This window comes from Manis javanica, chromosome 9, assembly GCF_040802235.1.
Source record: "Manis javanica isolate MJ-LG chromosome 9, MJ_LKY, whole genome shotgun sequence".
Taxonomy (NCBI): Eukaryota; Metazoa; Chordata; class Mammalia; order Pholidota; family Manidae; genus Manis; species Manis javanica.
This window is the reverse complement of record NC_133164.1, coordinates 51,178,630-51,189,681: the sequence shown is the minus strand read 5'-3', so window position 1 is coordinate 51,189,681 and position 11,052 is coordinate 51,178,630. Positions and strand designations below refer to the sequence as shown.

Sequence of the window (11,052 nt, the reverse complement as noted above, 5' to 3'; positions counted from 1 at the left end):
AGTTTAAAAGGAGAATAGTATCCTGTTGAGAGGTTTGTAGGGAGGAACTGCACGGGAGATCATCTGCATATTGAAGGAGGGTGGAACTCAAGAGAGTAAGAGATTTGAGGTCTTGTGCTAGAGCCTGTCTAAAAAGGTGGGGACTATCTCTAAAGCCTTGGGGAAGGACTGTCCAGGTCAATTGAGTAGAAGTCTGGGTAGCAGGATTGGTCCAGGTGAAAGCAGATAGATTTTGAGAGTCGGGATGGAGAGTGGGGATAGTGAAGAATGCATCTTTGAGGACAAGGACAGAAAAGTGAGTGGTGGAAGCAGGAATGGTGGGCAATAAAGTATAGGGGTTCGGGACCACAGGATGGATGGGAACAATGGCTGCATTAATTACACTTAGGTCCTGGACAAGACTGTAAGAACCATTAGGCTTTTTAACTGCCATTATAGGAGTATTGAAAGGGAAATTGGCTGGTCGTAGTAGCCGTTTGTATAAAAGTTCCTGGATAATTGGCTGCAGGCCCAGTAAACTCTTGAGGGGCAGCAGGTACTGAGTTTGAGAGGGAAAAGAGATGGGGTCTTTATGTCTGATAATTACTGGGGGACAGGTGGCGATGGAGGGGGTGAGGGTGTCCCAGACTACAGGGTTGACCAGATGGGGTGGCAGAGGAAAAGGAGAGGGAGGTGGGTTTGCAGTGGGTTGGAGGAGGAGTAAAACTGGGATTGAAGGCGAGTTGGGGTTGAGGCGCGGTCCGGGAGCAAAAGTAATGGAAGCTCCAACCTTGTGTAATAGGTCTCTTCCCATAAGGGGGATGGGACACTGAGGAATTACCAAAAAGGAGTGAGAGAGGGCAATGCCTCTAAAGATGCAGTGAAGCATGGGAGTTTGTAAAGGTTGGTAAGGTGTGCCCTCTACCCCAACTATAGAGGACTGAGAGAGGGAGGGAGGTCCCCAAAACTCCTTCAGGACTGAGTAGGTGGCCCCAGTGTCCAAAAGGAAAGAGATGGGCCTACCTGCTACCACAATGGTTACCCTGGGCTCCTTCCTGTACGGTGATGGTAGTGGTTGGGTGGAGGAGTCCTAGGCCCCCTCAATCATCAGTTGCCAGACCCAGAAGGTCTATGTGTGGCATGTTAGAGCTGGATGGCCTGGCACCTCTTGGTGTGCGAGGACAGTCAACAGCCCAGTGTCCCTCCTGATGGCACTTAGGGCATGGACCAGGGGGCTTCTAGGGATTTGGGCAGGCTCTTGCCCAATGACCCATTTGACCACATTTGAAGCATGGATGAGGGGGTCCTCCTCCTGGATGCTGCTTAGGAAGTGAGGATACCCAAGCACCAGTGGTTGGGGTAGGTTGAAAGGCCTTAGCCAGCATTTGATATTTTTGTTTACGGGCCTTTTCATCTCCTCCGTTATATACTTTGAAGGCCACTGCCAGGACTTCTGCCTGAGGAGTTAAGGGTCCCTTCTCTAGATGTTTAAGTTTAGCCTTAATGTCGGGGAAACTCTGGGTGAAGAAGTAGGTCATTAATAATTGCCTCCCATCTGGGGTGTCAGGGTCTAGGTTTGTATATTGTAAAAGAGCTTTGGTGAGGCGGTCTAGGAACATAGAAGGATTCTCATTTTTATCCTGAATAACCTCTTGGAGTTTTTCATAGTTAATGGCTTTATTGGCTGACTTCCTGAGACCTGCTGCGAGGCAGGTGATGAATTGATCTCAACTGGTGACTCCCCCTGCCGTATTATAGTCCCAGTTAGGGTCTCAGTCAGGAACTGCCTCAGGACCAATTGGATGAGCTGGAGAAGTTTGGTGAACCTCATGGGCATGAGTTCTAGCCTGTTCCCAGACTCGCCTATGCTCCTCGGGCAAAAGCGTGTTGAATAAGATCATGTGAATATCATGAAAGGTAAGATCATATGACTGAGTTAGGTACTGTGTCGCGTGCCCTGTCCTCGCCGGCAAGAACAGCATGCAACAACAGCAGGATTCTTCTGCAGAAAGCTTTATTCTTCAGCTCTTTGTGAAACAAATGAGTTGGGCAGGACCCAGACGGGAAGGAGAGGCTTGCTTATATAGTTCTCATGCTCTGACCTGGTTGGTGCGGCTCCATATGCCTTATTAGCATAACCATTTGGTGGGTCTCATTGGTCCTTATGCCAAGGCGCAATTAGCATGTAGTTTAGTGGTGTGGGATGATTTGTCATTAGGAAGTTCGGGGCCTTCCGGCTGCCCTGCATTGGGCGCTATTTTCTGAGCGCGGCTGCCAACATCTCCCCCTTTTTTGTCTAACAGAAGCTCAAGGCGGAACTTGCCAGCAGAGGCGGAGACAGAGGCCTGACCTCCATCGCACTTCCTGATGCCCCCTTTTTGGAGAGGGGTTCTGGGCATCTACCCCTATGCAGTCAGGCATGCCTCTCAGAGGGGTCCAAGACCTCTTGCAGTGCTTTGCCTCGCATCCTCTGGCTGGCGTTGGGACCGCTTGGTACAAAGGGTTTGGACCCTTTTTCTCAACCCTCTTGCACCATGAGCTTCTTAAAGAAAGCTGTGATTAAGCATTGAGGTACTCAGGCCTGGTGCAGTGCCACATGGGCTCAGGGTGCAAGAGCTACCTCAAGCTAAAGCTGAGCTTCCTTCTTAAGCATGTTGAGCCACACTTGGGGAGAGGCGCCAACGTCTATCGCCATTAGGGCTTGAGCAAGGATCACCTTGTCCTGCTTATGTTGGTTGCGGAGTCTGCATAACAACCAGAGTAAGAGCATGAGACCTCCAAGCAGGAACACGCCCATCCCAGCCATGCCCGCCCACTCCTTGAAGTGGGAGAGAGCTCTGAGGAACCAGGAAGAGAGTCCTTCCGCTACGGAGATATCTAGACGGGTGGAGTTGATGTGGATAATTTCTCGCCGCAGCTCTTCTAGTGTCCCATCGAAGTCTTGGGACCAGTTTCCTGAAAGATACTGGGACAGGTCTCGTGACAGATTAGCTGCCCGTGTAAAATTTTTATATTGAATGCTAGTGATGCAGAGGGCACGATATTTCCGCTCACATCCCAATTGGGCCATTTGCCAGAGCACCTCTATTTGTTCCTCCACGAGATCTATGCGTTGATTGAGGATCATTATTCCTCCTTTCAGTTTGCCATCAAGTGTGGACTGTTGGTCCAGGGCAGAAGCTACTGAGGCTGCAAGGTTATTGAGCTCTGTAGCCGATTTGATGGAGGTGTCTAAAGCTATACCAGCGGCGGTGGCTGCGACCGCGGTCGCGGAGATCAGGAGCACTATGGCGGCTGTAACGCCGAAATCGCGCCTTTCTCGAAACAGAGTCATGGTGTTAGGGGCGTCTACGGGAACAGGGACCCAACGGGGGATGCGGACTACCAAAGCATTGGTAAAGTTACGCGCATCCCAACACTGAGACAGAAAGCAGGTTTCATTGGAGCAGGAGTCAAAGCTACTATTGGATAAGATAAACAGAAATGGGGGGTATACGCATACTGGAGAAGGTGGAAAAAGGGAATTAGGTGTCTCTGGACCTGATTTTGCTGAACACGTGTAGTTCTCGTTGTTATGGGTCATGATCATGTTCCAGTGTGCGCGCATGTGGTTATTCTCGCACCAAAAGGTGATATTTTTTACACCGATTCCCCCACCCTGGAGGGCGGAAAAGGGGGAGAGGTCGGTACACGAGCCATTGACTCCACACAGCATCCATTTATGGAAGGGGTTCATGCTCAGCTGCTGACGAAACTCGCCTTCGAGCACCTTTACTGGCCACCAAGCCTCATTGGCTGGCCGTCCCTCCATATCTGGGGAGATGGTAAACTCCTGCCTCTCAGTTGCCCACGTTACTACAGTTGACTGACAGTCAGTCCAGGGCCACAGCTCTCCCTCATAGTCGCCCACACAATGGGAGGCATATTTGGGTTGACGAGGCCTGTCGGTGGAATTGTTCCTGGGAGAGTGTACAAATGTGCCATTGATCCAGAGAACCATCTGGTGGATAGTCATGTTCTTATAGGACGGGCTCCCTTCCTTATTAGGCCCTTCAAATTTAGCTGACATAACGGGGAGGCTACTGGCCTCTAGAATTATGTCACTGAACCATCCGTATTTCCTCCGTTTCAGGGAGATACAGCCAGCTAGATTCTGAGTGGTGAAGCATAATGACCCATTAGTTACGAAGGATTGGTTTTCTCCCAGGGGAGCTACTAGGGTGTCTTTAACTAGGTAGGGCAAGTTCATACTAGAGTTGGTGGTGAAAAAGCGGGGAAAAACGGCTGCATTGAAATGGACAGGCATAGGCTTAGGAAAGGCAGACAGGATTCCCCATCTCAATACTCCCTGAGTCGGGGTCTCCAGTGTCAGGAGCAGGGTCAGGAGGTACAGCGAAGTCATCTCCTTTGTTTAGGACTTTCCTCGTTAGGCGCTCCGGGATCCAGAAGGGATTTTCTTCACCCTGGGGGAAAACACACACAGCTCCCCTGGATCTGATTATGATTGGATCCGGGCCCTTCCATTGGTTAGATAACACGTCCTTCCATTTTACTAGTTCTTGTGGGTCTTTTGGCCACTGATTATGGCGATCCGCTGCTGTATGGCCTTGAGCATCCAGATTCAAAAAATTTATAGTGAAAAGTGCTAGGGCTATGGCAGTTTTTGGTGTGGGGGGTATATCTTCAATTCCCCCTTTTTGTTTAAGTAAATAGGATTTGAGCGTGCGGTTCGCGCGTTCCACAATCCCTTGACCCTGTGGGTTGTAGGGAAGGCCAGTGATATGTTTTATCCCCATGTGATGACAAAATTGAGCAAATTTTGTAGAGGTATAGGCTGGGCCATTGTCTGTTTTCAGAATCTGTGGTAACCCCCATGCGCTCCAAGCCTCAAGGCAGTGCTGGATGACATGGGAAGCTTTCTCTCCTGACAATGGGGAGGCAAAGATGACTCCTGAACAAGTATCCACGGATACATGTACATATTTCAGTTTCCCAAAAGACGAAATATGCGTCACATCCATTTGCCAAACTTGTAAAGGCCTAATACCTCTGGGGTTGATCCCCACATGAGGTGCGGGAAGGAAGCTGCAGCAGTGTTGGCAGCTAAGGACAATGTTCCTAGCTTCGGCCCTGGTTATGCTAAACCGCCTGTGCAGCGTTTCGGCAGTGACATGAAACTGTGTGTGGAATTTTGAAGCTGTGGTGACAGGGTCTAGCAGGGGAAAGGCTATGCTTCTGGTTGCAAGGTCTGCCAGGTGGTTGCCTTGGGTCATAGGCCCGGGAAGGCCTGAATGTGCTCTGATATGAGTTATATACAAAGGAGATTGCCTATGAAGTAGTGCTGATTGTATCTGTTTGAACAAAGTGGCTACTGGGCTGGACGCTTTAATTAGCCCGGCCACTTCTAGAGATTTGACTGCATTAACTACATAACAGGAGTCAGACACAATATTTAAAGGTTCAGGAAAGATTTGTAGGACCTCTAAGACTATGCGACATTCCACTATTTGTGGAGTGTCAGGCGTGTAGCCTTTTGTCACAACTTTGCCATCATGGACATAGGCACCTGTGCCTGTCTTAGACCCGTCCGTGTAAACTGTTTTTCCATGAGGCAGCGGGGTTAGGCTAGTGACCCGAGGGAATACTAGGAGATGATTTTTGGCGAAGTTGATGAGGGGATGTTTAGGGAAATGATTATCAAAGGTTCCTGAGAAACTGTAAGCAAGTATGGCCCAATCATCGTTCATAGCACATAATACTTGTATCTGTTCTACGCTGTAAGGGGTTATAATTTTAGCTGGAGCCTCTCCGAAATGTGTCATGGAGGTTTTTACTCCTCTCAAAGCAAGTTTGGCCACGGCTGCTGGATAGTACTCTATTGTCCTAGCCTGAGAGGCTTGGGGATGGATCCAGATCAGTGGGCCGTGCTGCCATAAGACTGCTGTTGGCAGCTCCGGGGTGGGAAGCACACACAACTCAAAGGGTTCATTCGATTGCACTCTATTTAATTGTGCTGTCATCAAAGCCTGTTCTACTTTGCGAATGGCTTGTAATGCCTCAGGTGTGAGGGAGCGCGGTGACGTTAGTTGTGGGTCTCCTTCTAGGGTTTTAAATAGTGGAGTCAATTCAGTGGTGGGTATCTTTAAGTATGGGCGCAACCAATTAATATCCCCTAGGAGTTTTTGGAAGTCATTCAAATTTCGCAATTGATTATGTCTTATCTCAAGCTTTTGGGGGCAAATTACATCTGTGTAAATGGTTGCTCCTAGGAATTTGCTAACACTAGATTTTTGGACCTTCTCGCTTGCTATATTCAGTCTCCAATTTTCTAGGGATCTAGTGAGATCTATATATGCTTCTTCTATTTCTGCTGGTTGTGGGGAGCAAAGAAGGATGTCATCCATGTAATGGATGATCTTTAGCGTGGGATAGGTCTTACGAATTGGGTCTAGCGCTCGCTGAACGTACAGTTGACATATGGTGGGGCTATTTGCCATTCCTTGAGGGAGGACCTTCCACTGAAATCTGGCATCGGGTTGTTCATGGTTAATAGCTGGCAAAGTAAAAGCAAATCTTTCCCTGTCCTTGGAGCTTAGAGGTATAGAAAAGAAACAATCTTTAATATCTATTATGAGCACTTTCCATTCTTTGGGTAAGGCAGAGAGGAGTGGCAGTCCCCGTTGTACGGGTCCAAGCATTCTCATTTGAGCATTTACTGCTCTCAGATCATGAAGCAACCTCCATGATCCTGACTTTTTCCTGATTACAAATATGGGTGTGTTCCATGGGGACACAGAGGGTTCTAGGTGTCCCACTTGGAGCTGCTCTTGCACTAAGCAATGAGCTGCTTCTAATTTTTCAGAGGATAGGGGCCACTGAGGAACCCATACGGCCTCCTCTGTGAGCCAAGGTATGGGCATGGCATCTTCAATGGCCCCTATGAAAAACCCAGGCCGTGACGGTCATTCTTTACTTTGGGCAGGATGGGCTCTATGTGTCCCTGTTGGTGTTTCCCCAGCCCCTTGCCAGGGATGTATCCCATGTCCATCATCATGCCTTGGGCGGGGGTGGAGTATTCATTAATGAGTTTGAGGCCTAAGTCTCTCATGACATCCCTCCCCCATAAATTGACCGGTAGAGGGAGTACATAAGGGGTGACTGTACCCTCTTGTCCTTCAGGGGCTCGCCATTTCAATGGTTTGGCACTAATTGAAGGGCTTGACTCATATCCTAAACCTTGTAATGAATGTGAGGATTGGGTCACAGGCCACTTGGAGGGCCACCAGGTTGCAGAGATAATACTTTTATCTGCTCCAGTGTCTAGGATTCCCTCAAAGCTCTTTCCCTCTATTTGAAGAGTTAATTTTGGTCTGTCTGCTAAATCTAATACTATGAAGGCTGAATCCCAGTCAGAGGAGCCGAAGCCCCTTTCTCCCCTCTCCGTGTTGGTAGCAGGATAATTGGCGTGGAGACTAGGTAAAACTAAGAGCTGGGCTATGCGGTCTCCCGGAGATATAGGGTAGATTCCTCTGGGAGCCGAACACATGATTTTTACCTGTCCTTCATAATCTTGATCTATAACTCCGGGATGAACTACCAGGCCTTTCAATGCAGCAGAAGAGCGCCCTAGGAGTAACCCAACGGTATTTGGTGGTAGGGGGCCTTTAAAGTCTGAAGGGATAGGCTGAACTCCCATCTGTGGAGTCAACACTATTCTGGTGGTGGCACGGATGTCCAATCCCGCGGAACCTGAAGTGGCTCTCCTTGGGGGGCCTGGTTGTTCCCGAATGACACTTGCGTGCTGGTTGCCCCATATATTTGCGGGCCCTGGTGACGGGGGCCCCTCTGGGCGTTTTTTGGCAGTTCTAAGGGTTTCCCTTCTATATCTTTAATAGACCGGCACTCATTGGCCCAATGCCTGCCTTTCTTACACTTAGGGCACAACCCAGGGGTCTTTTGGGTTGTTTGTTCTGAAGCTGGGCTCCTACACTCTCTCTTTATATGTCCTAATTTCCCGCATTGAAAGCATTTAATACTTCTGTTAGTGATCCTGGCTTGTTTGTGGCTCTGTAATATGGCTGCGGCTAGGCCCGCATTGGTGAGTGGCCCTCCTATTTCTCTACAGGCTTTCAACCAGGCATGTATCCCTTTTTGTTTCCAGGGTGTTATCGCCTGTCTGCATTCTTTGGTACATTGTTCAAATACTAATTGCTCCACTAGGGGCATTGCTTGTTCCTGATCTCCAAATATTCTGCCTGCGGCCTCCATCATACAAGCGACAAAGTCAGAAAATGGCTCGCTCAGCCCCTGAATAATTTTTGTCAAATTGCCTGATACTTCTCCTTTGTTGGTGAGGGCTTTCCATGCCTTGGCGGCGCACGTGTTTATTTGTGCGTATACCTGTAAGGGGAAGGCGGTCTGGTCAGCTACCCACTGTCCTTGGCCCGTCAGCATATCATATGACCACGCAGGCTGTCCTTCGGCCGCGTTTGCGCGTGCCTGGGTCATGCTGATATCATGCCACAATGCCTTCCATTCTATGTATTGCCCCATACTAGAAAGGCATGCCTTAGTTACATATTGCCAGTCTGCGGGTGTCATGGCTGTCTCTGTTAATCTCTCAACTTGTGCTATGGTATAGTTAGCACTGACTCCATAAGCCCGAACGGATTCTGCTAACTCCTTAACTTGTTTATGGCTCAGGGGCTGGTGAGAGCGTACGCCATTATCCTCAAATACAGGAAACATTTGTCTAATTGCCTGAAGAGTATCTGGGTGGCAAAAGGAGAGTGCGCCACTCACGTAAGGTGGCGGGGCAACGGGCGTCGGGGGACACCCTGCTTTCATTTTTTCCTTGGTCCGCTTTTCAACTTTGCTGGTTCCCTTACTTCTACACTCTGCGGTTTTATTTTCTTCCCCTTCCTCTGCGGACGTTAATTCCTCCTCAGATTCCCTATTGGAGAGTTGGAGGTCCCTCAACTCTTTCCAGGGGTATTTACTATTTTCTCCGAGGCGATCGTCACTCGCTTCTCGGGGCTCTTTCGCTTTTGCCCTAGGCGGGCTTTCTCCCTCACTCTGAGGTTTCTTTACCTTTGTTTTTGTGGCCTTTTTTCGGCCGCGCGCGCTCTCTGTTTCCCGTTCCGTTTCTGACATGCTCTCTTGGATATCTGTCAATGCTCTCTGACCTTCTTTTATTACCTTTTCACATCTCTCATCTTGCAGACAAGCTCTAATCAGTTTCCAGAGGGGCCTGGTGCCTCCCCTCAGGCTACCCTCCTCCTCCTCTCTATCAAGATCTTTCCCCAGTTTGTCCCAGCTCGGGATTGAGAGGGACCCTGAACAAATGAACCAGGGGGCCACACGGTCTATCTCCTTCACAAAAGATCCTAAGACTTTGCTGGAGACCTTCAAGTTTCGCTCTTTGAGAGCTGTCTGCAGCGCCGTGACTAATGACGGTGCATTCCCCATGGTGCCTCCTTATTTACAGAGAACCATCAACCATTATCCTAAAAAGCAGGGGCCTCTCAGAACTTACCCCTCCGGGCTTTCTTCTGACCTGCAGTTCTGAATCCTCTCCAGATGTCTGAAGGGTCCTCCCTGTGCCGGTGATGTTCTGGTTCCTGGGATTCGGCACCACTTGTCGCGTGCCCTGTCCTCGCCGGCAAGAACAGCATGCAACAACAGCAGGATTCTTCTGCAGAAAGCTTTATTCTTCAGCTCTTTGTGAAACAAATGAGTTGGGCAGGACCCAGACGGGAAGGAGAGGCTTGCTTATATAGTTCTCATGCTCTGACCTGGTTGGTGCGGCTCCATATGCCTTATTAGCATAACCATTTGGTGGGTCTCATTGGTCCTTATGCCAAGGCGCAATTAGCATGTAGTTTAGTGGTGTGGGATGATTTGTCATTAGGAAGTTCGGGGCCTTCCGGCTGCCCTGCATTGGGCGCTATTTTCTGAGCGTGGCTGCCAACAGTACTGGAACTCTTTTATGTAAGTAGCTGGGTTGGAAGGGAAAGAGCCTAATCTTTTCTCAATTTGAGACAGATTGGAGAGAGAGAAAGGGACATGGACCCAGATGACGCCGTCTGTATTGGCTACTTCCCATAGTGGGGCTAGGATCTGGGTTCGAGAGTGAGTGACTGGAGGGCTTGGTAGGGGATCTCGGGATGGAAGGGAAACTGGTTGCGGTAGAGGAGGTGGGGTTGTTGCCCCACTCCTGATGGGAGCTTGTGGTGGGAGACTGGGTGGGGGTTGAGGGGGAGGAGGAGAAGGAGGAGGTACCATGGGGATTTGGGGTCAGTAGGGTGGGAGTTCGACAGCGGGGTCAAAGTCAGAAGATGTACTGGGATCTGGTTTGTTGGAGGGTGAGGACTTTAAGGCAAATAGTAAGTGTTTAGGATTGCAGGAGCGACAGAGAGAAGGCTTGGTTCAGACGTAGGAGAAAGCCTGGATATATGAGATCTCTTTCCATTTGCCTGTGTGCTCACGGAAGTTGCATAAGTCATGGAGAATTTTAGGATCTAAAGAGCCATTGGGAGGCCATTTAGACTGATTATCCAAGGAATATTGTGGCCAGATCTCATTACAGTAGCAAACAAGCTTTAAAGGTTTGACGTCTGGAGTGAGGTGGAGGGGTTTTAAATTGCTAAGCACCCTAGCAGTGAACCTGCAGGAATGGAGGGGCCAGATCCCATGGTGAGAATGAGACCATTCACAAGTTGTTGAGTCATCCCAGAGCAATTGAGAAGGCCACGGAAAAGACCAGACACAGTTAGGGGGTCGTCACCACCTCTAACCGAGCAGTAGAGGCGAAAATGCCGAGGAGGCTCAGTACCTCATACCAGGAATTTACAAGTAGATAAAGGGAGACGGGGCCTCAGTGAATGAGGATTCTCACCATGGGGAGGTAGAGAAGAGTTGACTATGGGGATCAACCGTGACTCTGAAAGTTGTGGTTGGGGTGCCCCTGTCCTAGAGGAGCCCTTGGGTGTGCAAGACACTCAACTGTCACTTCCCAGGTTCCAAAGGGACATTTAAGTAGACCATGAAGGGGAGACTCACCAAATTGAAGGC

At 49.4% G+C, this 11,052-nt stretch overlaps 1 protein-coding gene across 1 annotated transcript; it reads right to left on the bottom strand.

The window, feature by feature from the left end:
- Positions 1 to 2,015: 2,015 nt before the first annotated feature.
- LOC140843371 (uncharacterized) lies at positions 2,016 to 9,957 on the bottom strand. The gene is made up of 2 exons (XM_073212560.1): positions 9,515 to 9,957; positions 2,016 to 4,442 (listed from the first exon to the last, which is right to left on the bottom strand). Exon 2 carries the CDS (start codon positions 4,379 to 4,381, stop codon positions 2,606 to 2,608), a length of 1,776 nt encoding a protein of 591 aa, XP_073068661.1. The 5' UTR covers positions 4,382 to 4,442; positions 9,515 to 9,957; the 3' UTR covers positions 2,016 to 2,605.
- Between the last annotated feature and the right edge of the window lie 1,095 nt (positions 9,958 to 11,052).

Coding starts and splice junctions, on each gene's coding strand:
- LOC140843371 (XM_073212560.1), bottom strand. CDS start 4,381: ATGACTTCGCTGTACCTCCTGACCCTGCTCCTGACACTGGAGACCCCG.